At 41.1% G+C, this 26893-nt stretch overlaps 2 protein-coding genes across 3 annotated transcripts in view; one reads left to right on the top strand and one right to left on the bottom strand.

The window, feature by feature from the left end:
- FYCO1 (FYVE and coiled-coil domain autophagy adaptor 1) overlaps positions 1 to 26893 on the top strand; it is a 53325-nt gene that overhangs the window by 18997 nt on the left and 7435 nt on the right. Inside the window, exons 8-15 of one of the 2 annotated variants that reach the window (XM_050708856.1) lie at positions 142 to 1035; positions 3841 to 3933; positions 4977 to 5095; positions 6479 to 6646; positions 7050 to 7199; positions 8811 to 9016; positions 9362 to 9506; positions 25398 to 25493. In XM_050708856.1, the coding sequence (XP_050564813.1) occupies positions 142 to 1035; positions 3841 to 3933; positions 4977 to 5095; positions 6479 to 6646; positions 7050 to 7199; positions 8811 to 9016; positions 9362 to 9506; positions 25398 to 25493 (1871 nt within the window). Of the gene's footprint in view, positions 1 to 141; positions 2773 to 3840; positions 3934 to 4976; positions 5096 to 6478; positions 6647 to 7049; positions 7200 to 8810; positions 9017 to 9361; positions 9507 to 25397; positions 25494 to 26893 lie in introns of both variants that reach the window. The other variant, XM_035549717.2, reaches the window with a different exon arrangement.
- On the bottom strand, positions 14676 to 20737 carry CXCR6 (C-X-C motif chemokine receptor 6). Its single transcript, XM_050708994.1, is given in 3 exon segments — positions 14676 to 15621; positions 18619 to 18672; positions 20568 to 20737. Coding segments are annotated over 3 exon segments (1170 nt in total).

Below are 26893 nucleotides of genomic sequence, written 5' to 3' on the forward strand. Positions count from 1 at the left end.
CTCCTCAATGTTCTTACCATTATTATCACCAATAACAAAAATCTAAGGCATCCTAACTTCTAAAACTTTTGAGTCTTTTTCTTTGAAAAATGCAGCTCTTCTTCAATTTTCCAACTCTCTTTTCCCCTTGTGTTCATTTAGGCTCAAGAGTTTCCCTCCAGCCCTGATGCAAATAACTCAATAAATGTTGAACACCTTGAGGGCTTTGAAGAGATGCGTGTAGAACTTGACCAGGCTGAACTGAGGCAGAGAGAACTTCAGGGTCGTATTCACCAGTTGGAAATGGAAAACCAGGAGCTTCAGGCAGCTGTCAGTTTTCACAAAGAACAAGTACAGCTGGAAAAGGAGAAGAGCAATAACTACAGTGAGGAGAACTCCCGGCTGTCAAAGATGATCACAGAGTTACAGAAGCAGTGTGAGGTCTCACACTCCACTCAGAGCACTGTTCATGACCTGCAGAAGTGCCTGCATTCACTGGAACTGAATGCCGTGGAGCAGCAGAAGGAATATTCAACAAAGCTGGAGCAGCTGGCAAACAGCAAGGAGGACTGTGCCTCAAAGCTGCAGGAGATGAATCGGGAGTTGGAGGCCTCTAGGGCTTTAGTTAGCATGAAGGAGCTTTGCATTGATGAGCTTAAAGCAAAGCTGAGTTTTGCAGAACAAAAGAACCTCGACCTCCTTGCAAAAGTTGATGCTGCCTTGGAGGAAAAAGGACAGCAAGCCACAGCCCAATGTGACTCTGCCGTACAGATCCAGGCACTGTTAGAGGAACTTCAGCAGGCAGAAAAGGAAAAGGCAGATATGCAAAGACTCAGTGATGAACATGCATCTCAGCTGAAAGCTGCAAGAGAAGAGTTACAGCTGAAAGAAGAGGCACAGAGGGAACTGGAGTCCAGATACAATCACCTCGCTGCTGACTCTAAAGAAGAGAGTGAAAGACTGCTCAGGAGCCTGGAAACCATGGCAAAGGAAATGGATGTACTTCAGAAAGCCCTAACCCTGAAAGGAAAGGAGATGGCTGAGCTCCAGACCCAGGTAATGGGGTCGCTGGCTCAGGTGGGGTCACTGGAAAAAAATCTTGATGAGGAAAGGAAAGAAAAAGAGAAACTTGAGGAGGAGTATGGTAAGAGGGAAAGAGCACTGAAGGAGGAAACCCAGTCACAGGCAGAACAACTTGAACTACAGGAGAGTCGCTTAACAAAGGTGAGTCAGTCTGTGTGTAGCCTGGAGGAGGAAAAGCAGAAACTCTTGTCTGAGAAAGAGCATCTCAGCCAGAAAGTCAAGGAGCTGGAGGAGCAGATGGAGCAGCAAAACTTTGCGGTGAACAAAATGGGTGAGGAGAGTAGGAAGCTGAAAGCCGAAAATGCAAATTTGCAGCAGTCCAAGGAGAAGATGGAAGGGAAGCTGAAAAATATGGAAGTCTCTAAAGCATCCCTGGAAGCTGAGGTGGCCAGGCTGAGAGCCTCTGAGAAACAGCTTCAGAGTGAGATTGACGATGCCCTAGTGTCAGTCGATGAAAAAGAAAAGAAGCTCCGGAGCCAGAACAAACAGTTGGATGAAGACTTGCAGAATGCCAGGAGACAAAGCCAAATTCTGGAGGAGAGGTTAGAGGCTCTGCACTCAGACTATAAAGAACTAAAGGAAAAGGAAGAGACCACCAAGGACTCTTATGCCTTACTTGAAGAACAACTGAAGAGTGCCAAACAACACGGTTTACAAATGGAAAAAAGCTTAGGCACCTTGAAGGAAAGCAAAGAGTTGCTCCAGTCACAGCTCACAGAGAAGGAAGTAGAACTGGAAGGCATGGAGAACCAGTGTGAGCAGTTAAGAGCAGAAGCTGAAAGACATAGGAAGAAAGCAGAGACTCTTGAGGTAGAAAAGCTCAGCGTTGAAAATACATGCCTCCAACAGACAAAGCTTATTGAATCCCTCACCTCGGAAAAGGAGTCAGTGGAAAAACACCAACTACAGCAGGCAGCTTCTCGGGAGAAGGAGGCGAAAGAGCTGGCCTCCAGGCTGATCATAAGTGAAGAGCAGCTGCAGGTCAACCGAGATGAGGTGTCTAGGCTGCAAGCGGAAGTCCTTGACATGCGAGTCAAGCTTCAACAGATCACTGATGAGAGAGAGCAGGTGAAAAGTGAGCTGGTGATCTCAGAGGCTGGCTTAGGGGAACAGAAGGTGCTTGTCCAGCAGCTGAAAGAGCAAACTGAGTCCCTCAACAGAAACCATGTGCAAGAATTGATGCAATGCAAAGAAAGAGAAGAAGTACTGAAAAAAGAGCAGGAGGCAGTAGCCCATCAAAAAGCTGAGCTGGAAAATAATTTGCTGAACCTGAAGGAAGAGCTCTTCAAGGTTAAGCAGTACTTGGACGTTGCTAGAATGGAAAATGAAGAAAACAAAGATCTCCTCCACAGGACCAACACGGATATGGCTGAACTTGGTATTCAGATTTGTGCCTTGACCTCTGAAAAGGTGCTTGCAGAAGAGCAATTAGCCCAAGCCACAAAGAGGCTCAAAGAACTGGAAGAACAGGCAGCAGCACAACAGGAGAGCCTGAAGCATGACATCTCTGATCTCAGACAGGAGAACAAGAGCCTGCAAGAGAAACTAGAGGAGGCTCAGACACACGCCGCAGCTGTCCCAACTCTGCAAACACAGCTGGAGACAGCAAAGAAACAAGCACAGAACTTCCAGGAGACCAGCCAAGAAGAGCTGTCTGCAATGAAATTTCAAATGAGCACAGAAATTCTAAGTTATGAGACAAAATTCAAGGTAAATTAACGTGATTACTACAGCTGAAGGAACTGTGCAGGACTTCCCCCCGCTTTACCATCTGCTGCAAAAAGTATTGGGTGAAATCCTAAGGTTTGCATTGGTCAGGCTCTGAGACTAGTATGCAGCTAGCCTGAGCTCGGAAATCTAAAAATGCTTCTACACTCATGAGTTAGGCTGATTTGAGGTAAAATAACTCCGGAGATTTTTTGGAGATGTATAATGTGGCCCTATCAGCACCCTGGAGGGGCCATGTGATGTGGAAAAGCCAGCCAGTAGTGGAGCAGGTGATGATTTCTTACATTGGCGTTGAAGGTAGTATCTTCTTTAACTGTCCCCTGAGGTTACAGTTGTGATATATATATATATATATATATACACACATATTTATTTATTTATTTATTTTGGTAGGAACAGTGTTCCCTACACCCTTAACGCTGCTTCTCCTGAAAACTGATTTTGATGAAACAAAGTTAGACTGACATTGGATACTATTACAAATAATTCCGTCATGTGCTTTTGTGTTCAGCTGCTCAAGGTTGCAGCCAAGAAGACCAAAGTTTCGCTTCCATAAAAACATGAATCAACCCTGTATACGTGAAATGGCATGCCTAAACACTAAATAATTTATTCTTGTTCTGCCATTCAGAGATGGCATCTAAGACTGGCAGCTAATCAGAGGTTTTTGACACCGGTGGTGTCCAGAAATCCAATGAGTTTGAAGAAATAGTGTGCATTCATTTATGTTTCCTTTTCATAAACACTTCTTAGACTTCCATATGATTTAGGCTACCTCACCCTTTTGAGGGAAAGCAGACTGAGCCTTCTTTTTGTTGACAGCTGTAATACGCATAGCAAGTAACTGTAAAACACAGCTAGTCTACGACATCAGAAGGTTCTTGAAAGTATGAGTTAGGTGTCTCTAGCTGTCTTTCATGAGCCTGATAGTGATGCTGCGTTTATCCCATGCATGGCAGTAAGAGCACTCGTGATTCATAATTGGGAATTTTGTAGGTGAAATGGGGGCAGCTAGACAAATGCTAACTTCTGGCTCAATCTTTTTGCTAGGCTGCCAGTGAAGAATGTGAGAAAATCAGAGAGCAACTTGAGGAGCAGAAGCGACAACAGCATGCTGCTGAGGAAGAGATTGCAGATTTACAAGTAGGTGCTCGATCTGATTAAAAGACAGAGGTGTACGTGTCTGCTGGCATTAGTGTTTGTTATAAGGGAGAAGGAAGGCAGCATTTCTGATGAATGGCTGTGAGTCTAAGAATGCCCTTGAACAAATACAGATGCTGCAGCAAAAATACTTGGCAGCCTAAAGTTAGCCACTTAAACAGAGATTATCAGAAGTACTTCAGACTTGTCCTGCTTTTAAAACTAGTCAGGTTTCATCCAAGACATGGATATGTATACATTTCTTAAATGGGGGGTACAGGTTTGAAAGGTGTCTGTCTTATGCTCTGCAGGCTCACTCCACACAGCCACACGTTTGGATCCAACTATTTTAAGGTTGCTAGGGTCACTGAATCAGAGAACTGATACTGCTGAGAAATAACCTAACTGGAAAAAAACAGGATTTCTGTAATGAATTTATCTAATGGTTGAGTGAGGGGGGTTGTACAGAGGTGTTAGTAAGGGATCAGGAAAAAAGAAAGTTAAGGTTATTGAACCTGGCCCTGCCTGCTAGCAGATGTACATGAAATTTTAGAGGCCTCAGTGCCTTGAGGACTCAGTTTGGCAGATTCGCCTGCAGAGGCTAGCTGAGAAAGAAGTTTTTGTTTCTATTGTTTTTAATGTTCCACATATGAACAGGACAAAAACTAAGCATTTTCCTCATTTTTATTTCTTCTCTTTTGAAACTTTTAGGTGGTGAAAAAAATGAGTAATGGCTTATTCTTTCACCATTATCTTTGAGAGATTTTCCTTAATACAGAGACAAAAGCTTAAATGACAGAATAATAAGAATTACAGGTTGTGGTTAATACTGTCTTACTTTCAAGTTTATCCCTTATTCAATGTGACAGAAATAATCAATCACTAGTATACCGATAGTTCGTGTCTGCTTATACAATAATACCTTAATTGATGGTATGGCTTTAACCGACTCCTTTAAAGCATTGTTTAGTTGTCTTGGTATTTGTCCAATGCTTGGTAAAGTGTTGTTTTTACGTGTAAGTAAATAAAGTAAAATATTTCTCTAGGCTGAGAACACAAGTTTGTCTAGAAAGCTGGATGAAGTAAGAGAGCAGCTGTCTGAATCAGAATCTGCTCGGCTGCAGAAGGAAGAGGAGGTGACGTCTTTGAGAGAACTCTTGGAAAGGTGGGAGTTTGGGTTCTTTTATGCAAATTGTTAATTGAAAGCCAAGCGGGGCCGATGGGGCTGAAAATTGCTGTGGTATATGAAGTGGCATTTACCCCAGGGTTTATGTAGGGGAAGTAGTGCATGGACACTGGTGGGGAATATCAGATTGACATTTAAGACAAGAAGTATGTAAATTATACAGCACACATGAATGCAAGGTTTAGGTTTTAATACTTCGTTAATTCGGCTGATGACGTAAATTCATTATCTCTCTTCCTTTATGAAACTGTAAGACATTTCATAAACTTCTTTTATCTTATAGCTTAGTCACAAAATTAAAATACCAGTATTGTTTCTTTTTTTTAATAAGGATTGGAAAATTTGCACTCTCTTATGGTTTGTTTTTCTCTCTTGTCCGTGATGTTTCAGGGACACAGTAAGAATTATTTAAATGGGACCACATCCTGCATATCTTATTTTGGCAGGTTTCTCGGCAGTTTTAAGCATCTAACAGGGGCTATGTTTCCAAGGTCTGTAATTTTGGTCCTGTGTGGCCTGTGTTATCTGGCAGTCCAAAATAGATCTTAGCTTGGACACACAGAATACTGATGGGTTAACCAAAGCCTATGTATTTTTACATTGTTATGCTGATATCATCTGTCTTTGTGGGAAGACTGGTGATTCTTGTTCTATGATGGAATCTGTCAGTACAAAACTCATCAAAATATTTGAATTCAGCTGAGTTGACTGAGTGTTCAGACCAGCTCAGCCCACTGTGTTGTGTTGCTGTAACAGTTTTGATCCATTGCTAGGACTAAGTACTGAACTTACTATATCATCAAGCCATGACCTACATTCTGTGAAGCTTTCTGGGGGCTCTTCTTTCCACTGACTATGCAGTGAAATGAATTGTCATAACCTTTAGATTTTGAATTTTGTCTGTATTAGAAGACTATACTGAGAAACTGGTTTGCTTCCCTTGTGTAAACATGAAGGCTATAGAGGAGTAGGTGTTAAATGGCCCTTCCGAGTGCAACCTGCAAATACTGGGCAACCTGTGGCTATAGGGCTTTGCCTGTTTAGCTCAGCTTGCAGGTTCTAATGATTGTAGCTTCAAAGAACACTATTTTTTTTCCCAATGTGGCAGCCATCATAAGCTTTGCTACAAGCAGGGCATCCTAGAAATTGCTGATGGCTAACAGTTTTCACTGGATAACAGATCTGTGTGCACTGTCAGTGATGCAGAAAGCTGGAGAAATTCTGGCTTCAAAAAATATGCACACTGAGAACAATTTCACTGAAGCTATGTGCTTCTAAAATGGAGGACCCCTTTATTAGATGGGGAAGACTTGAATGCATATGAACTAAAAAAGATTTTTAATTGCCTTTGTATTTGATCAGGACCCAAAAGGAAGCTGATGAAGCAAGAGAGCAGGCGCTGGATTACAGTGAGAAGCTCAGCAAGGTGGCAGCAGACAAAGACAGCAGTGACCAGAAATTGTTTGCTGAGCTGGATGACCTGACAAGAACAAAACAGTTCCTTGAAGAACGCTTAATAGAACTTATCAGGTTGGCATCAAAATGAATAGCAAACAGAAATTAAAACCCTAGTTTAGGATTTTAAGGGGTACTGCCTAAATGTTGAATGATGAAGGTAATGGCCAAGTTCATAAGCAGCTGAAATTCTGCATTTCTTTAATGCAGTCAAAAGTATAATACCCAATATGATCTCTTTAATTACCTGTCTTGTTTGCAAAAATGTGTAGTTCTCTGCATGGCATGCATTTTTCTCCCCCGCTTCCCATGTATTTCAGTAGGTGTCTTGATCTATCTTTATTCCTGAAAGCTCTCCAGAAGTTACAGAAAAGCTGTTTTTGGTGATGAAGCTTTCACCAGCATTCAAATTGAGGTTGGCTAACAGTAAACACTGATAATTTGTGTGATTTTAATTTCTCTAACTGTCTCTCTGTAGAGATAAGGATGCTTTGTGGCAAAAATCAGATGCTCTCGAGTTCCAGCAGAAGCTTAGTGCAGAGCAAAGGTGGCAGGGGGACACAGAGGTTAACCATTGCCTGGACTGCCAGAGGGAGTTCTCATGGATGGTGCGTCGACACCACTGCAGGTCAGTTTGTTGAACTCTTACGCTGTTCAAAAGCAAAAGCCAGTATGATTGTTGACACAGATGAAATGCTTTTTAAAATTCATAATTCATTTGTCAAAATCATAGATGGAAGACGTTGTAGAGCCTGAAAGAACATGTGTTCACAAAGGGATAAGAGACATTATAATGGAAGTGTCTCTTGACATGTTAAGACAAAGATCTAGATGCAAGCTTTGACTTGGAGAGTCTATCAGTTTCTGATATCTGGAAGCAAAGATAATCATACCCTACATACAGTATATCTTATAATCTTTCCTCAAACTGACTACTGACTACTTGCTGTTGCTGACCATTGTCAGAATTACTGACTAGATGGACATTTATCTCACCCACTGTGAAACTTAATCTGTTCTTATGAACAACATTCAGTGTTTTTAATATTTCACAGGGCTGGAAGGACTGTTTTTAATATATTTATTATGCACTGCTCTGTGCATGCTGTAAATAACATTCAGTAAGATGGTTTTGCATTGTGATAAAAGTATTCCAGTACAAATCCAACATGCTGTGCAATTATAAATTTGATTACTTACACTAGACACATTCAGAGATAATTACCAATTGGATAGGAATCTTATAAAAAAAAGTTCATATTAAATTATTTAAATTATTTCCTATACAGCTAGCCTGGAGCTGTAAGTTACCTGATCTAGATTTATTCAAATATATTTAAGTTGATACATTTCAGGGTCTCAGTGCTATGCTTGTTTTTGCTCTTTACTATTCTTTATCCTCACAACCTGATTCATCATCTAAGGTGTGTAGGACTGGGACTGTTTCAATTGCATATTAATAAAGGAACATTCAGTAGTGATTACTGAATAGTTAAGTCATTTCCAATAATAAGTTTCAAATTACTCATTTCTACTAAAACCTGTGAAACCTCCTGGTGTTTTACCAGTACCTATTAAAGAGTTAAATGATTTTGAAAAACAAAGTCACCAAGACTTCAAAAATGACAGTCATCCCTGCTGGCTGCTTTTCTTCGTGAAAATCCTAATATGTTCATTAAAAAGTAGTTGACAGGTTTAATGCTGATGGATTGCAGAACAGGGAGGGCAGGAGGGATGAATGTGCAATATTGTATGTCCAATATTGTCTCTTCTTCTCTGTATGAAGGAGAGGGGGTTGTTGACCAAGTAGAGACATACAGACATGTTCTTACACTCCTTAAAACTATATAGATTTCTGCTCTATCCGAGCATGAGATTTGGCCTTTCTAATATGATTAAGGGCAGTTGTTTCATACGTACTTCATATATGCATTTTTTATCTGCATTGCATAACTGTGGGTATTTATTTTTAAATGTAATTTTTTGTAGTATTTTTATGTGTTTTTTTTCTGGCTTAAGGCAGCAAAATTGAATGTGCGTTTCTGCCCTCAATTTGTCAAGAAAACTTGCTTCACCTCAGAAAGCATCACAGTCTGCAGCATGAGTTGTGTCATGGATGTGGCATTTGGGCTTTTCCAAGCAGCAAGACCATTATGACAAAGCCCCGGTCTGTGCCATTAATTTTGTTCTACCTTTATGTGGTACCATTCTAACACCTTTGGTTTTTAATCATTTCTAGAATGTGTGGTCGCATTTTCTGCTACTATTGCTGCAACAACTACATGGTGACAAAACCCGGTGGGAAGAAGGAACGTTGCTGCAAAGCTTGCTTTAGTAAGCCCAGAGTGATCGTGGACAATGCAGATGATTCTGGATCCAGTGCCAACCAGGAAGGATCCCCAGGTTCATTGGAATCACCACTGTCACCAGAAGAGAGGGCTTTTGGTTAGTGTGGTTTTTGCTTGCCGCTGAGAAGTAGGGTTCTTAGACGTTCTCCAAGAAACCACGTGGTCAGCTCCATCTCCAAGGGCCTGCATGTTCATAGAGTGTTTTCAGGATGATATTGGTCCCATCTCAGTATTTAATTGGTATTGACAGAAATCTGCATGTATGTTAAATGGGTGTCAGTCAGCCTGAGGATTTCAATTGGTTCTTGATAGTTACCTAATGCTTCTGTAAAGATAGAGGAATGGCCCAGTCATCCCCCTTAACAGTTTTGCTTGTTTGTTTGTTTTACATACAACTACTTAATATTACTAATGTTTCTTTTCATGTCCTTTTATGGCACAGTTGCAAGTGAAGCCTCTAAACCACCAGATGATGCAGCATTTGATATAATCACTGATGAGGAGTTGTGCCAAGTACAAGAATCAGACTCACTCCACAATGAAAGTCAGATGGAGAGGGACTCTCTGGATCAAAGTGTGACAGATCTGTGAGTAAACACTGTTTCATGGAGAGGGGACTCTTCTGGATTTTGGTTGGAGGTTGTTTTTTTTGCCATTCAGTGGAGGTAGCCAACCCCTGCATAGGGAGAGGGCACTTCTGTTCCCAGCCACATGTTCAGTAGACCAACACAAGATAATTTTGACCCATTTGCACAGTCAGCATCAAATCTAGTAAATCCAAACAGGTCTGTCATTGCGCTCTACCTGCTTCTCCACAGCACAGAGGAATAGTCCCAGTTCTGTGCTGTCACAGGCCAGCTGTCACTGTTAAAATCAATTTGTAGGCCCAAATGGATCACTGGTCATTCACACTTAATTTACAGTAGGGGCTAAATGATACTGTCTATCAAAGTTACCATTACTTTATATCAAGAGAATTGGGGACGTGGGGGGAAAATAAGGAAAGATCTGTCATTTTCTGTGACACATTTCATTGAACTGAGTATAAAATAAGTGGTCTTTCTCTGTAGGATTCCTTACTACTTTAAAGATACAGCTTAGAGAAAAGGAAAAGAACTAGAAATGCATGGTTAAATCTGGCATAAGTTCTTCTTTTCCATAAGAAAATGAGATTAAATGCAGGTTTCAATCACAATGAAGAAGAGCTAAGGCTAAGTATTTGGTTTGAAAACTATATAGTAGTACTATAGCTTGATGCATATCCATGCTTATATAAAGTGTTGTTTTGCTATCATTCAAATATCTTCAAGTATTCTTGAAAAATTCAATTTTGTAAAATACGTTATCTTTCAAAAATGAATATTTTTGCTAATACTTTTTTGTTGAAAAAGCTGCAACTTTTATATATTTGAGAAAGGAAACAAAAAAGAGCATTTTCACCTAAGTTTGTACTTCTTTTGCTTCTGAGCAGAAAAATCAGTGTGATAAATCTAAATGCTAAACAGTGAATAGCCACAGAGTAACCAGTTTGCTGCTGAGAAAGCAGAGCTAGACTTTTTTGCCCCTAGCAGAGCCATTTCCGGCATAAACCACAGTGACTTGCTATTTAGTAGAAGCAGAATGTACAGAGTTGTTTATTTAGAAAGCAACCTTTTAAAAATCTTCACTTTTATTTCTTGGTAAGTAAGTTCTATGTATTCCACCAATTTTGTATACCATCCACACTGACAATACATTCATGTTCACCACACGTTGGGCAGACATGAATGAACTGAACTTCACAGTGCTCTTGTGAAGTTAGTAGTACATTTGCTTTGCAAAGGTACAGTTTGTAGTGGAGGGGTTTTGTCTCTTTGATAGTTTGTTTTTAAGAAGATAAAAAAAATGTGTAATGTGCAACTTTTCTGAATTAGAGACCTGTGAGATTTCATGCTATCGGCAGAAGAGGCGTCACTAGCGAGTTAGTTCTGGAGAATACAAGTAGGAGAGAAGAAATGAGTGTCTGTGACTGTTTTTTTTCAATTTGGCACTGGACTGGGTTCTTCTTGTCCCACAGAGTATTCAGGATGAAAGGAAGGATTGCCACTAACACTGGACGACTATTCTTGAAGGGCTCCCATGCAACATGCTACTTGCATCAAGCAAATTTATGAAGGCTGCCCATCTCCCGTTGTTCACAAATTATAGTCAGAAAAGCTAGGAAATAGTGTTTAATCCTTCAGTTTTATTAGTATTATGAGCAGTGGGGAGGCTCCTAGTATCATCATACTTTGGGCTTGAGACATACTTTGTGGAGAATGCAGACTACACCTGCCCACCCCTGCACCATTTGGGACATTTGGAAGGTCTCAGGAGCACAAACACTGACTTAGTAGCAGGATGGCCTTCTTACACAGTGGATTGCTTAAGCATCTTGTGATGATTGTGTGGTTTTGTGTTACGGGAGAGATGCAAAAACTGATATGTGAGTCTGATGATTGTGTGGCACCTGTGGTGTGTGCTGAAGAGAAAAAAAAGAGAACTGCATTGACTATGAGAGCCCAGAAGTTTTCTCACTTTATTTGTGGTGAAGAGTTTACAGGTACCCAAAGCCCAAGTTTACAGGACATGAGCAGATAAGGCAGCATCAGCCACTATAATGAACCTAAACAAAGGTTCAGCTAACCCTCTCTCCTGTCTTTGACAGCAGCCCATAGCAGATGTACTGATAATTTCCCAGTCTGTTTTCTCCCACCTGCCAAGGATCTGCAGGCCAGGGACTTTCTGAGCTACTGATTTCAGTACTGTAGATTTCTTGGCCATACTGAACAGGTGGACCACCTTGACCTTTGATTTTTTTTTCAGAGTGTCCAGATAAATGGGGCCTCATTCCTATTTGTAGACTTAAGGTAGTCTTGAAGTATAAATAATTACCCACCATCATCCCAATAATGTTCTCTTTGCATGAAGTCAAATATATGAGGTAGAATTTGCTTTGATGTTGTGCCTGGAGAAGATGCAAAGAATCCAAGATTGTGCTTGTGGGACCCATGTTTGAGGGTTGCATACAAATAAACAAGTTACCAGGCCAGACTTTGTATCAAGATTCTGCTGAAAGTAGTCAAAGCTATACTTTTTTTTTTTTTTTTCCCAGAGATTTAAGTTAATTGTAACAGCTATAAAAGGGAAGGAGACAAGGGAGGTGAGAGAACGGAGACTGGCTGGTCCAAACTGACTGAGGGAAGGTTTGCAATAGGCATGCTCTGTTGACAGAGTTTCTTATGTCTGTACTCTCTCTGTGTGTCTGCATCAGGTTTTGGCAATGACCTTACGTTTTTCTGGATTCAAGTCCTTCCTGAACTGGAAATGGGAGCTGGTGCAGTGAATTGTCTTAAAAGATGCCTTCTTTTCTATTTGTTTCCCTTTTGCTTTTTATGGTGCTGTTCTCGTTTTAACTTGTTCTCTTTACTGAGCCCTGCAGCTGTATTTTTTCCCTTGAAATGACATGAAATAACTACAGTAGCATTATTTCTTAACAGCAAATTTTGAGAGACTGTCTTTATTGACACAAGTCAGTTCAGAACCAAATAAAACTCATCTTGTTCATGAGCTGCACAGGTGTGTGGCAAGGCAAGAGGCATGGCTACCAACATAACTCTGACTGGCCTTGAGGCAGATCTCCTTACAGTGAGCAGTTGCGCAATTGTTTCACACTTCTGGTTCTGTTATGTAAATTTGGAGCAACCTGATTGAAAATGTAATGTGAGAAGCTGAGATAAGTTGTACTGTTGTGGTAGGTCCTACTTCTTCGAGGCTCATGGGTTCTCTTTTGAAGTGTTGTATTTTAAACTCTTTTATTTCTAAGTGTTCACAGCTGCAGATTGTGTCTTAAAACACGGGTCAGGATAATGTATAGCACTTGGTCAAAGTCCCCAGAGTAAACCAATTCACTCTGTTTCCTTTCCAACATATTACTGAAATAACATGCTGGATTATTGAAATAATCAACGCTGGAGTAGCAGAATCAAGACCATAGACAGTGTTTTTTAAAAATACCACTACCGTGGTGTGGTTACAGTGAGTTTGTTCACACCTTGGTACTGCATGTTGTAGAAAGGACGTCTCAGCCTATTTGCAATGTGGTTGCTTTGTTTTGGATTCTTTCTTAATGACTCATAACATTTTTTCCTGACCTAATTACGGCTCGGCTCGTGTGACTGTGCAGGGTGCCGGCATAGCCAGAAGGGGTAACTGCATACAGTCTGAACGCCTTGGGCAGAACCACCTGAGAAGAACGGAGACAGGAGCACCTCTTGCCACCCTCTGCTGGCAAAGCCTTCCCTGGAGCTGCGTGTTGAGATAGCAGCTTTACTTGCCACATAGTTCCCTCCTAGTTTTGTTTTTGAGGATTCTGCACCATTTTAGCGTGTAAGAAACAAGAGACTATGTAGAAAGGAAGGGATTGCCTAAGAGCTGTTTTCTAAGTGAAGGTGACATGGACGCGATGGTGCTGATAAGGGTCAGGTGCCACTGGGTTGCAGCAGTCTGGTAGAAGGGACTGAGTGTTAATGAGGAGAAAAGGAGCATCCAGAACGAGAATGGTTACTGCCAGAATGGTTTGAAACAGGTCAAAACTCGTGTTTCAAAGCTATAAGGCAAAGGACTTGATGCCTTTGAGCTGGACCCACCCCTGACTTCATTACAGACAAGCCACAGCAGCTCCTCTCCAACATCCCTTCTTGTTTTTCCCTGTTTCAGTCTCCACCCCTGCTCAGCTACTCTTCAAAAGCTTTTGCATGCTTTCTCCCCAAGTCTGCACTGCTCTCTGTCTATCTTTTTGCCTCTCACTGGGAAGTGAAAAGGCCAAAAGTGGAAAGTAGGGATTGAGGGGACAAAGAAGGAGAGGAATTGAGGAATCCATAGTTTCATGGCAAGGGAACCAGGATGCCAGGGGGATGACAGGAAAAACAAACTGGAACAATGTCAAGCAGCAAAGAATGTGTGGGAATTAGGGTGTGAGATTTTGTGTCTAAGGAAACACTGCTCAGTGTTAGAGCTGAGGTGCAGTATGATGTTCCTTGTGTTGACAGAGGGCCCGGTCATCTTTTATCAGAAATGAAACACACGGATGTGTATGGGAGGTTCAGATCACAGACCTGATATTTGATGGAAGGTAGATGAATATGCTGTTTTACTACCAAAATTTTAGGTGACCGCTAAAGGAAAAGGAGTGTGTGTGGAGGCCTTCTCCCGAATGGAAAAATACACCCCCCCCCCAAAAAAAAATCGTACATGAAACACATCATGAATATGTATGTGTGTTTAATCCAAGAATTTTCATTAAATGAATCAGATGAACTAAAATCCATAACATCTTTGAAACAAAATATCTTAAATGCTTTTGTTAACAAACATCTTTCCTGGAAGATCAGCAGGCAAGAGGTTTGGTAAATGTCTCCAGGCCCTCTGGAATCATGAGGTCCAAGTAGGCTTCATGTCGAGAAGAAGTGAGTTTTGTCTTACTGTGTCCACTACCTTTTGGAAACTTCTGCACAGTTAACTCAATTCTCAGCTTTGCATTAGGGTCAGCTCTGACCAGGAAAAGCAGGAAACAGTGAAGTGTGATGCTTTCAGTTATGCTGGCTTAAAGCAGATTGCAGTGTCCTTACTAATGGGACAGTATTTCCTCCTTCAAGGAGGCTACCTATCTCAGTTTTAAAAAATAAAATAATAATCAAAAAAAAGCTGTAAATACTTGCCATGTACTCTGGACAGTTTTATAGAGGGTACATGCTTGTTGCATCTGCATTATTTGAGACAGTACAAGTTCTAGAGCCTTCCTCTTCAGTGGTGTGCCACTGTTTAACAGTAACTTGCTGTTTAAAGCATCTTGAGTTTTTAATAATTTTCTGGAAGTTCTTCCTGAATTTCACCCCCATGAAGAAATACATAACAGGGTTAAGACAGCCGTGGAAATAAGCAAGAGCTTCTGTTATAACAATTGCGTAGTCAAAGTTGCTGTCCAAATTAAATGTCCAGTCTATGATCTTCATCAGTCTCAAGAAAGTGTAGGGTGACTGAGTAAGAATAAATATAACAACTACAGAAAATATTTTTTTGAGAGATTTGTTCCTTTGGAAATTCCTGGCATGCAGTAAGGTTTTAATAATTAGGGAGTAGCAGATGATCATGGTTAGCATGGGAATAAAGTAGCCAAGGGTCACTTGAATAACTTCAAGAACCAATTCTGTGTGGTGGTTTGGGTATTTTTCCAGGCATATTGCCTTATCAATAGTAAACACATCACTAAAAATAAGCTGTGGTGTGGCAAATGCGAGTGAAATCACCCAGATCAAGCCGCAGATTAATTTGCCCCATTTCATTCGTTTGGTTTGACACATATGTGCTTTGGTGGCAAAAGTAATAGCAATAAGCCTGTCAAAGGTAATAGACGTTAGAGTTAACATTGAAGTGTACAAGTTCAGATTGTACAGGCCCCGTATAATACGACATGCCACAGTGCCAAAAATCCACTCCTGAGCAGCAGAATATGCCCAGAATGGCAGTGTCCAAAGGAAGATCCAGTCAGCTATAGCCAAGTTCAACAAAAATATATCTGTCAGTGTCTTCAGTTTCTCATAGAAGACTAGTATGATGAAGACCAGAGCATTTCCTGCTAGCCCTAAGATAAAAACAAACGAATACATACAGGGCAGAAAGATACTTATAAATGTGTAAAAATTCTCAATTCCGTTTTCATTGGGATCAATGGCTGAGAAGTTATAATAAAAGGTAACAGCATCTGCAGTTGTCATGTTGCCTTCTTTTTAAAGGCAGCCTGTAAGGAGACACATTGAGATTTTTTTACTTGGTAAGTAGTTAAATCCTAATGCATCCAGGAGACAGACAAAGTCCCAAGTGTCTAACAGAGAAGAGTTGTAGTAAGGCATCCACCACAGACAAAAGCAAATAAATAAATTTGCTGAAGACAATTGTCTTGACAGTCAAGACCCAAACACAACAGCTGTTGGATTTAAATGCGTCATCTGTTAGCAGATTTACTCTGATGGGGACTCAAAAGCATAAACAAGATGATTACAAAGAGGCCTCTGAAAACACAGAAGATGGATTAGGCTTTCAAATGCATTCAGTGTTTCAGTGACTGGATCTAGGGATTCTGGAGACACCCATGAGAAAAACAGAATTCATTTGGCCAAATTCAGCCTTAAGACTCAGATTTTGTACTCCAAGCATCAGGGTCATTTCGTTTGAGGTAGACCTCTCTTGAAAACTGGGGTTTGAGCCTCACTAAGTGAGCTTTTTTTGAGCTTGTGATTCAGCCTCAGTTTGTTGTTTAGTCACATCTAAGTGCCACCACATCTGTTTCCCTTCTCAAGTGAGTTAATGACAACATGGAGGATTTTCATTGATGTCTCTTCCCTGTTTGATTTCAGTCAGTCTGTTTCAAACATTTATATTGTTGTCATAGGAGCGACCACTGATCTGTAAACCCCCTCCAACACACCCTGTCACTAGAGGTGGTGCGGTAAAACGGCCTGAGCTCTCCAAGGCAAGAGAGTCTGGTTTCTGCCATGGCAGTTAGGTAAAACCAATGGACGTAACAGCCGGACTTAGAACAGCCTGACTACATCTTGCCATTGTTATTCATGGGATTGCATTACTTTTTCTGTTTTTTTTTAATTATATTTTTATTACCTGAAAGTTTGGTGATTTTTTAATACAACTATTTTTTCAGGCCAGAATTGTATTGCTCATTGCTTGTTTCTTAGAAAAAAACAATTTTGATGTATTCTCAGAAGGTAGAAACTGTACCAGGCTACAATAAAACACCACAGATAGCACCCCCCACCCAGAGAGGCCAGTGCCAGCACTGGGTTGCTGCAGAAGAGTCACACATCCTTTGTGAAACATGTTAATAGGGTTTTTTAATATTTTGCCTAAGGTTAAATGTCCTCTCTCTTGAGCCACAAAGAGCATGTTTCTGTGAGACTAATCCTACTATAAGATATTACTCAGCATAAGATTAGCAGAATTCACCTCTGAATCATTTAGAATGGCAGGATCGCTTTTTCTGTGCGAGTTAAAATGTGCAGCAGATTGAGTGTCATCCAAAAAAGTAGTTTCAGATGTGGGGCTGAGCAGCAGAGCCAACGCAGTCTGTTAGTCACTGGAGAAGTCCTATAAGACTGCGTGTCCCTTTGAAAAGTTACCATCTCTTTGTAAAATGCCTTACTTAGTCAAGCTTGAGATGAAGATAAGCAGCAAAAGTAAGTTAGGCTCGACAACATCAAAGCAATGCATTCTGAAAGAAATGGAAGCACTTTGTTTGACTTTACATACTCTTTGAAACAGCTGTCAGCTGATGTTTCTTGCCTCTTTCTTCTGAAGGAAATGTGTTTTCCTCTAAGCTGAAACAAATAAATTACCACGTACTTAGTTACATATTTTGACAGCATAACATTATATCAGTAGCTCTACCAAAGTTGTACACCTTTCTGGTGTCCAAGCTTACTGGAAATTCGCCTTTGGGAGAGCCTTACTGACTCTTTCAAAAGAAGTATTTTTAATTCCCGCTTTTAATGCATAATTGTTTTTGCTATAGTAGAATGCAGTATTTACCCTTTGGACAGACCAAAATATTTCAAATTTTAATTATTTTTTTTTCTATTACAATTTTTTTCTTCACAGGAATGTTCAAATTCAGGCAGTAATACCCTAATTTGGTTTTGGTGAAAGCAGATGGGAGTTTTACTGTGGATTTCATATGGAAGCCAGGCTTGAATAATTTTTGAATGCCACCTCTGAAGCATTTTCTTACGTACAAATGGTAGACCATTCTGATATCCTGTTTCCCCCACATACTGCCTTTGCACTGACGTGAGCAGATCTTCATACTGATGGAGAACAGAAAGTTGCAGCAGGGATCTTTCTAAATTAAAAGTGTTTTTTAGCATGTCACACACTTTACATTCCTCAGTTAGCAGAGCCCCTAAACTCAGGGTGTATGGATCGTATTCTGGGAAAGAGGTGAGGTGACTTACACCATCAAACAGATAGCAAAAGATTATGGGAGTCCTTGAAAGTGACCTGTCAACTGATATTCTATAAATTTTGTGAGGTTTTTTGATAAGTTTTTGTGATCTTAAAGGCTTTAGTGTTCTTTCTTTTCCTTCCTTTCCTGGCTGGATGTAGCTATTTAAGTTCTTTTTTGGTTTGACATCAGGAGAAATGAGTCTCAAATGTCTGACTGATTATGAACCCCTCTTTAAAAAAATAGAAAGCCCTACATGCATAAAAATAGGTTGTTTATTTACTTGTTTGTTTATTTATTTAATGTTGGAGACCAATAAGGAGCTCAGAAAGAGCTGCTAAAGCTGAAAACCTTTTAGTCTCAACTGTTGTGTTTCAGACAAGCTGATGCTACATTTCAGAGTTGTTCAGTATTTGTGCCTTAAAGGCTGATCCTGCATTATGAGGCTGAACAGCTTCTGGATTAGCTGACTACCTCTGTCAAGTATTTTCACATTGAAAATATGCTGCAAGTGTGATAAACTGGTGCATAAATTAGAAATGAAGGGGAAGATCCTTACCTTCTGCAGACGACCGGCCTTTCCAGTCCACTAAAACAATGACCAGTAAGCTTTTTTCTTTTTTTCTCATTCCAGTCGGTGGTAACTTTTAAAAGAAAGAAAGTACAACAACTTCGATTTTAAAAAGTTTTCATTTATTCACGATTCATTGTTATTATTATACCTTCTAGCCAGAAGCTCTTATAGTATTCTGCTTTTATCCTCATACACCTGACTTAAAATCCGCATTGTCTTGTCTCAAACTTCAGAGTTGCTGTTCCTTGTCAGACTGTTCATGGAGTTATTCCAGCTTTTTTCAATAGAAGGAACAGAAGTAATATTTCTACCTGAACTCAAATAGTGGGAAAGCATTGTGTTAGGTAAATAGGAAAGGAGGAAGAACAAAATTCTGTGATCAGGAGAATTTTGAGCAGGATAAGTTTATTTGCAGGAAAATGTTAGAATCTGTAATGGACTGAAATTAGGTTCTAAAAAGATTTAGAATTTTAAATGAAGCTTAAATTGCACAAGAACAACATCATGGTAAGAAAAGTGAATTGAAGAAAGCTGTGCAGTGTCCAGTAATGTTAATACAGGTTTTACTTTGAGATCTGGTTCGTTTAGAATTAACTGTCAAATTAATGAAATGGAAATTCAGGAAAGTAATGGTGAGTCAGAACTTGCTATTCTGGTTTGCTCCAGCATGGATCGTTCTCATCCTGTCACCAGAAGAAGGCTGTTTATAATTTCCAGCGCACTGGGAATTCAGAGTACATGGATTTGGTTATACCAGGAGCTGGTAGTCTGTGTTACAGTGGTGTGGTTTTATTTGTTTGTTTGTTTGTTTGTTTGTCTGTTTTCCCATTTGGTTAAAAAATGCTCATCAACATCATTTAATTTGACTTGCTTAAAAATGAACCAATTTCATTGCAAAAGGGTTTTGAGATTATAATCAGAAAAGGTGAAATTATCTCATGTATGTATTTGTTGGAAGAGAGGAGAAGTTTTCAAGCAAATGTAAGTAGGAAAAATAGATTCTGGAGCATAAATGGAAAGGAGATAATTAACACAAATATCATCTAAGTTCCAGATATCCAAAAAAAAATGTCTAAAGGACTTTTTCAAAAGCTAGCAAGTGTAAACCAAAAAGCTGCTGCAAGAACAAGGCATCAGAAAAGATTTAATAACAAAACTAAAATGCAAAATCAGTATCTCCAACATTTTGAATATAATCCCACCATTTCTCTTAGATTTTGCATTTCAAGTTGGACAACATCTATTAATCTAACAGAATCTTTCAAGTTTGAATATTTTAAATGCTAAAGCTGTATTTTTACTGTCTACCTATTCACCTGAAGTCAAGAAAATAGTCACTTACTAAACAGTGTCACATCTCGGGGATACCCAGCTGTCATATCTTTCAAAGGAAGTCAGAAAGCAGCAGTTTGCTTTATTTATCAGCGCTGAAGTCTGTGCTGCTGTGTCACGGCTTTCGTAGTTGTTGACCAAAGCAACGTGATGTGAAGTTACTCCTTTGTTTTTGAGGCACATTCTTGAGTGATACAACTGCAGGTATGGTAATATGAACGCGCTGTGCTCTCAAGATCCAGTTCAAAATATCTGTGTTTCATTTACCTGTGGCTGTTCTACTGAAATGACCGGAATCAAATGATCTATTTTTCAAAAAAATTTGCAGAATTAAAACTTAATCTGCATGTATCACTTTCCTGTTTTGACCACTCATGTATTTTATGAGAGCTGTTGGAGAATACTTGGTTTTCCATCTTTTTTCTAGGTTTTGTATTTTTTTCTGGAAAAATAGTACTTTTTTTTTCTCTTTTATTTTCCTATCTGAGATGAGTAGAGTAGAGATGCACAGAAATAGATTGTGTTGGTGACCATCCCTAAGTGAGTCTTCGACCTCTAAGGCAATCTTGTTCCTGGTTAATGCATGTGCTAAATTTTCTTTCAGAGACAACAAAAAAGCTGGGAGGGCCTCCATATCTTTAAAAAGGAGATGGAAAGAGCCTACCCTATGCAAGGGTGACTCTTTCACCTCCAGGGGTAGAATTGACTTACAGTCTGTGGGTACAAGACCTGGGAGAGAAATAGTTGCGAGGAGGCTCTGGAGAGGGTGCAGAGAAGCAGAGGTGCCTGGGCGATGCCACTGGATGAGGTGATACTCTGCTGTCATTTGTCCCTTCTGTGATTAGGGACAGCTCTGTGCACTCCTTGTAACCAAGCGACATGCTTGGCCACCGCCATAACTCCGCATGAGCTGTATCTTTCATTTGAGCTTTCCTGTAGTATTCTTTCCTATATAAGAAGCCTGCACATGCCATAAAGCAAAGTACTGCGTTGTATGTGGCATTTCAGGTGGTTTCCTAGATGTGTTTCCAAGGTGCGTGTATCAGCTGTGCTTGCTTCCTTAGTGAGCCTGACTGCTCTTGGTAAACTTTGGAGACTCATCTTCAAAAACAGTGATCAGCGTAGAAAAGTTGTAGCCTTTCTCATGGACAGATTCTGCAAGAGAGGGAGGCAGTGTGCAGAGAATCCAACCCATGAAGGTAGGTCTTTGCAGCAGCCTGTGCAGAGCTGGAGTGCTCTGGGCATTCAGCCCCACAGAGCAGTGTGCTTGCACCTCTGCGTCCTTGGATTTGGTGCCTGCAAACCTGGCCTAACCCTACAGCATCATTTACTGAAAGAAGACTACTTGCGAAAGAAATGTATGGCCCCATAATGCTCTTTAAAATTACATTGAACTCTCCCATGTGCTTCAGTACATGTATTAGCAATTCCTGTCTCAGAGAAACAAATCTGTTTCTATCAAACAAGTGAACAACAGGTTGCAAGAGCTGCCTGTTTTTAGCAGTTATTTTCGGATGCAGAATAGGGTATGAGTATGACAAAGTGGTGGCTAAGCTATGTGGTAGCGTACGCCCCCCAAAATGAATGTCAGTGTCTGCCTTGAGAAAAGATAAAGTTCCCACCATGTTGTAGAGGGCCAACAATAAGCCCTTTCTACCGACGAGGCCCACTTAAACTCCTGAAAACCAGAAGGTGTTCAGAGCTATTGTTCAATTTATTATTTGTGCATTTAGGGAGAACTCAATCTGAGCTACTTTATCTGGATCGTAGTGCCCTTGTTGCAGCTGCTGCCTCCAGAATCACCAGAGATGTTCATCTCTCAGGCTGTATGTGCAGGGATGGCCTTCCCATGGAGACCCTTCCCACATCCATTTGCCCTAATCCATATGTAAGGTACCCTGGCATCATTCATCCATTTCTGTTTAGCTTCCGATAAACCCTTTACCAAAGAAGACTGCAGTATCAGCAGCTTTCAACTCTTTGTCATGAGGTAGTAATGAAAAGAAACTCAGAGTTCATTTCAGCTTGCTCCCCTAACTGTAATTTGACCTGTGTCCTCCTTGGTTTCGTAAACTGTGTCTCTGCAAACTATTTTTGGATGGCCTGTTCTAAGAAGCCCGCTCCAGCACGGGAGTGGTGAGAGCTGCTGGTACGTATACCTGCATGTATACAGCTCCATAAGACCAGATGGCATTCCTCAGTTTGCCTGCAGGATACCCATTCTAGTATGACTGAATTATTGCTGCGACCTAGGAATTATGGAAAACAGAGCTGAGCTGGCTGGGTGCTGCTGGGTTGGGCAGAAGCCCTGCTGAAAGAGCCTGATGCTCCTGGGGGTTAGCAGTGTAAATCCAACCCAGCAGCGGCCTCTGCTGTCGTCCTGCCTCGGTTTCCCTCTAATATCCTCTAAAGAACTGCGCGAGGAGAAAATTCAAAGGCATCTAGGAAAAAAAAAACAACTCATTTTTGAGAGCACATACCTCACCACTGAAATCAGCTAGGGTTACACATAGAGCTGGTTGTAATGCTGGTGACCTACAGACGGTGCAGTATTTAGGGTCTCGGGGGCAGAGGCTTGCCACTATTTCTCGTGCTGATCCTGATAGTCATGTTTGCTGCCTCCTGCTGGTGAAGAGGCTGGAAGGCACCCTGGTAACCCCAACTTGTTATTCTGAAATCTGTTTTCTGAACTTCGTGCAAACACAGGCTGATGATTGAAAGCTGTCTTCATCTCAGGGCCTTTGCCAAACCTCTTTCATAACACAACACTAAAAGTATCTCATGAGATTTTTCATGTTGTCACTTGATGCACAGAGATAGCCCTTTGTCATGACTGGTCATTTCCCTAGCTTGCTTTCTGTGTATGCACCAGTTGCCTCTGGTCTTACAGATAGAGCGTAACCAGTTTTAAGGCAAGGAACGCCTTTTTGTGTGTTTGTGGGAGGGGGTGTGTGTTTTTTTGTTTGTTTTCATAGAGAATGTAGCATAGTTAAATCCTGATTTTTTTTCTGAGAACTGGCTGGGGCTTCCTAAGTACCAATGTGCAGGTCACCCACCGCGGGAGATCTTCAGGTCTGTCCACTCTTTTTCATCAGCTGTCTGCACGACACTTTCTCATGCTCAAGTACATCAGGGTCTGCCCATGACTCCTCTGTCCTCCTTGCAACCATACAAACTCCTTCAGACAAGATACTCTCATGTACCCTGTTGCAAACTCAGCAAGCTCCATATCCTCCGTGCTTCATCCCAAATTGTGCCTCTCTTCCTGCTCTTTCCAAGGGCTGTCTGTGCATTCTCTCTTCTGATCCTCCACTGTTTTCTTTCTCTTTTCCTTTCTCTTTGATGGGCTGCAATGGAAGGTGGATAGCTAATTTAGGGTGCCTGTGATATGTCTGACCTGCTAGGTAGCAGCAGGCCCAGCTGGCCCAGACCATCCAGCCCAGGGACAGTGACTAACCGCACATGCCTGAGGAAAAGCATAAGAACAGGATAAGCATGATTTTTTTTTTCAAAACGCCCTACCAGCCTCCAGCAGTCTGTGCCTCAAGGATGCTGAACTGTGCTCTTGTTGTAGCATTTTTTCTATGCTTCGGTACTTTGTGCTTATCAGTCCTGCTTCATTTTGCTTTTAAAAGGCAAATTTTGTTGGCAAATGTTGATTTCAACAGATACACCAGGGGTCTGTGTAGTGGTATATATTCATAATGCTCTACAGGCTGCCACCTAGTGTGAAGAAGTCGTATAGGAAGAAATGGTCTTGACGAGACCATTTAAATCATGAGTTCTTCTGAATCATGAGTTTAAATCAGTTCTTCTCCCAGTCTGTCCTCATGCCTGGGATTGCCCCGACCCAGGTGCAGCACCTTGCACTTGGACTGGTTGAATCTCATTTTGTCCGCATGGGCCCACTTCTCCAGCCTGTCCAGGTCCCTTTGGATGGCATCCCTTCCTTCTGGTGTATCCTTTTTAAAAGTGGCAGTGATGTTTCCCTTTTTCCAGTCACCAGAGACTTCACCTGCCTGCCAGGACTTTTCAAATATGATGGAGAGAGGCATATTAACCTTTATGTACCAACACGGACTGTGTCATTCCTTCATTTCAGTGGGCAGGTAATGTTTGGTTGTGGCTCGGGTTTTGGCTGTCGGTCACAGATTTGAGTCTTCCCTGCAGCTCACAGCTGTCTCCTTAGAGACTTACCAGTAGTGGTGTGACTCTGAAGAAGTCAAAAGTTGTCTAAAAAGTGAGAGAACCCGAATTCCACAGATAACAGTGCTTTATGGGTTCAGGAAGTGTGTAGACAGTGGGTGCAGTGTAATTTGCAGTTTAATTAGCAGTCCTAGCAGTAAATTCTTCCTGGTCCCAGCCAGTGCTGTTACCCCACTAAGCTCACAAGTGGTTGCAAGTGCTGACACAGTAAATGCAGACGCTGCTAATGACAGATGAAGGTGCTGTTACCTGGAGATGTTTTCTCCCACTCTTCCACTCAGGACTGCTGCTTGTAGAGCAATGCCCTTTAGGATTTAAAAGAAAACACTAAACTCTGCATTGGTTTTGAGAATTGGTCTACAGAATGTGTAACAATTCTGCCCTTGCTACATGATTGGACTTGACTGTTCAAAAGCACATATAAATAGTGTCACATTTGATTAGATTCCACTGGCTTTTGGAAGGTACCAAGTGTTTGGTTCCCTGTAGGTAATCTTGGACATTTTCTGGCAAAATGACAGCCTAATTGTCTCAGCTACCAACCTGCTGAGATGCAGGAAACAAAGTAAGTATCAGATAGAGAAACTCTAACTTACTTGGAAACCGTCAGCATTTGTTTACTGACTCTCAAAATTCATTCTTCTCTCCCGTTTACCTCTCTGCCCCAGCCGTGTAATTCATAGTCTGTGCTACTCGTGTGTACTCAGTTTGAGGTAAGGAGTGGATGGGAGATTCTTCCATCTACTTCCTTCATTCTCTGGGACACATCGTGGTGGGTGGGAGGCATAAAACTTTGTCATCCTGTAGCAGTTTCTTTGGTGTATTTGAATCATCCAGGAAAAGGAGATAATGATAGCGATTCTACAGTGAGAAAATACGTTTTGTGTACTATTTGTCAGAATAAGGAACTGGATAAAATGCTGGTAAAACACCTCACAGATTAAATACAGGACAAATGTCATACTGGGGAGGCTTTGTTTAAGAGAAGAGTCTGGATGGTGTTGCTTGTTTCTGTCCCCCATGAAGATTTACACCCATGAGGGAAGCTTTAAGACCTGTCAGCATCTCAGTAGGCAGTATATCCTAAGACTGCTGTAGAGATGTTCTGGATGCATCTCTTCCTCTTAGCTCATGAAACCAGAATAAGAGCTGTTTTGCATTTTTGCGCAGTGGTTAGCAGAACAGGGCTGTACTTTTGCCCAGATAGTTCTGTCACTAGAGCATACAAAATAAAATTCTAGAGTTTCTCATCAAGGCTATTAAAACATTTCTGTTTCAGGAAGACCTATGCATGCGGACGATATTTGACCACTTGATTATATTTTCTTGTCCTAGAAACAGCACATGCAATTCTTCGACCTATGATGAATCAGAAGAGTGGCAAGTTGCTCAAGATGCTGAGATAAGCTTGTTGAAGTCAGGAGAAATCATGTAAGCAGAACAGTTTCATTACTACCAGGCTGAAAGGATAAAGTTCTGAACTCAGATACGAGCTATGTGAACATGCCCTGCAGACTCCTGGAAGAGCTGATTGCTTGTGTCCCACAGCAGAACGTGGTCTGAGGAGGGGCAGAGAGTATAGCCCAGCTAAGCAGAGCAGCAGCAGTGAGCCAGGTCCTCTCTCTTAAAAGCTTCAGTGCAAATGGGGAAGAAGAAAAGATTTGGGTCCATGTCACATCAGAAAACCTTCCTTCCTGTTCTTGCTGCGGGAGGTGCTGTGAACAGGAAAGGGGCTTAGAGGGAAGGCTGTGTAGTTCTGGCAATCTCTGGAAAAAAACTGCGAGAGAGAGTCAGGGAGTGCTGCACTAGTTGGACCTTGATGATGGGAAGGGAATTCATGGACTTCTGGAGCATGTGTCTATTATTTCTTGGTAGCCCTTACCTATTGTCTCACAGAAACTCTCTACCTGTGCTGGATGATACATGCTTAGCATGGAATGTTCAGCTTAAACACTGTGAGCTGTGTGCACACAATTCTTACATGTACCCTGCTCAAAAATTATGAGTTATGTGAGGTAGTGATACTCCATGTCACTCTCACAGCCACAAAGTGGATCTAACACATGAAAATGCTAATGACCTGGAGTAATTCCCCTTTCCTCACTCTCCCCTTAAGCCTAGCTTTGAAATTCTGGCCTGGTTGTGGGGAAGATTTTAAACTTTTGACTACAGTGAAGTTAATTAATCCATGTTTCAATCTCATGCTGTTCAGAGAACCAGGAAAATGAACTAAAATCATAGCTGGGCTGTGGGGCAAAAACTAGAGTTATCATTAGTTTATTACAATCAAAGATCAGCTGAGACACTGTAGCAGCTATTTCAGCTAAGAGGAGAAAGTAACAAGGTAGGTAAAACTTAGTGTAAAGCTTCCTCTCTGACCAAAGTGCAAGAGTTCTCATAATAAATGAGTTGTGATCCCTAACCACTGTGTATTATTGGTTGGAAACTGAACTTCTTACTCTAGAACAGGAAATCATCATGGTGACTGTGTGGTATTTTCTGGCAAATCTGTTAGGTTTTAAAAGCAGCTGATAAACACATCACGGTACTGTGATCTACTGTGAGCTCGTTGTTTGGGAAGCAATTTGTTTGGCCTAAAGAGTGATGTGTTAGATCAGTTTTAGTTAGTATAAAGTAGGTGAATCACAGAATCACAGAATCGTCTAGGTTGGAAGAGACCTCCAAGATCACCTAGTCCAACATCTGACCTAACACTAACAAGTTCTCCACTAAACCATATCGCTAAGCTCTACATCTAAACGTCTTTTAAAGACCTCCAGGGATGGCGACTCAACCACCTCCCTGGGCAGCCCATTCCAATGCCTAACAAC

The sequence above is a fragment of the Cygnus atratus genome, chromosome 2 (assembly GCF_013377495.2).
Source record: "Cygnus atratus isolate AKBS03 ecotype Queensland, Australia chromosome 2, CAtr_DNAZoo_HiC_assembly, whole genome shotgun sequence".
NCBI lineage: Eukaryota > Metazoa > Chordata > Aves > Anseriformes > Anatidae > Cygnus > Cygnus atratus.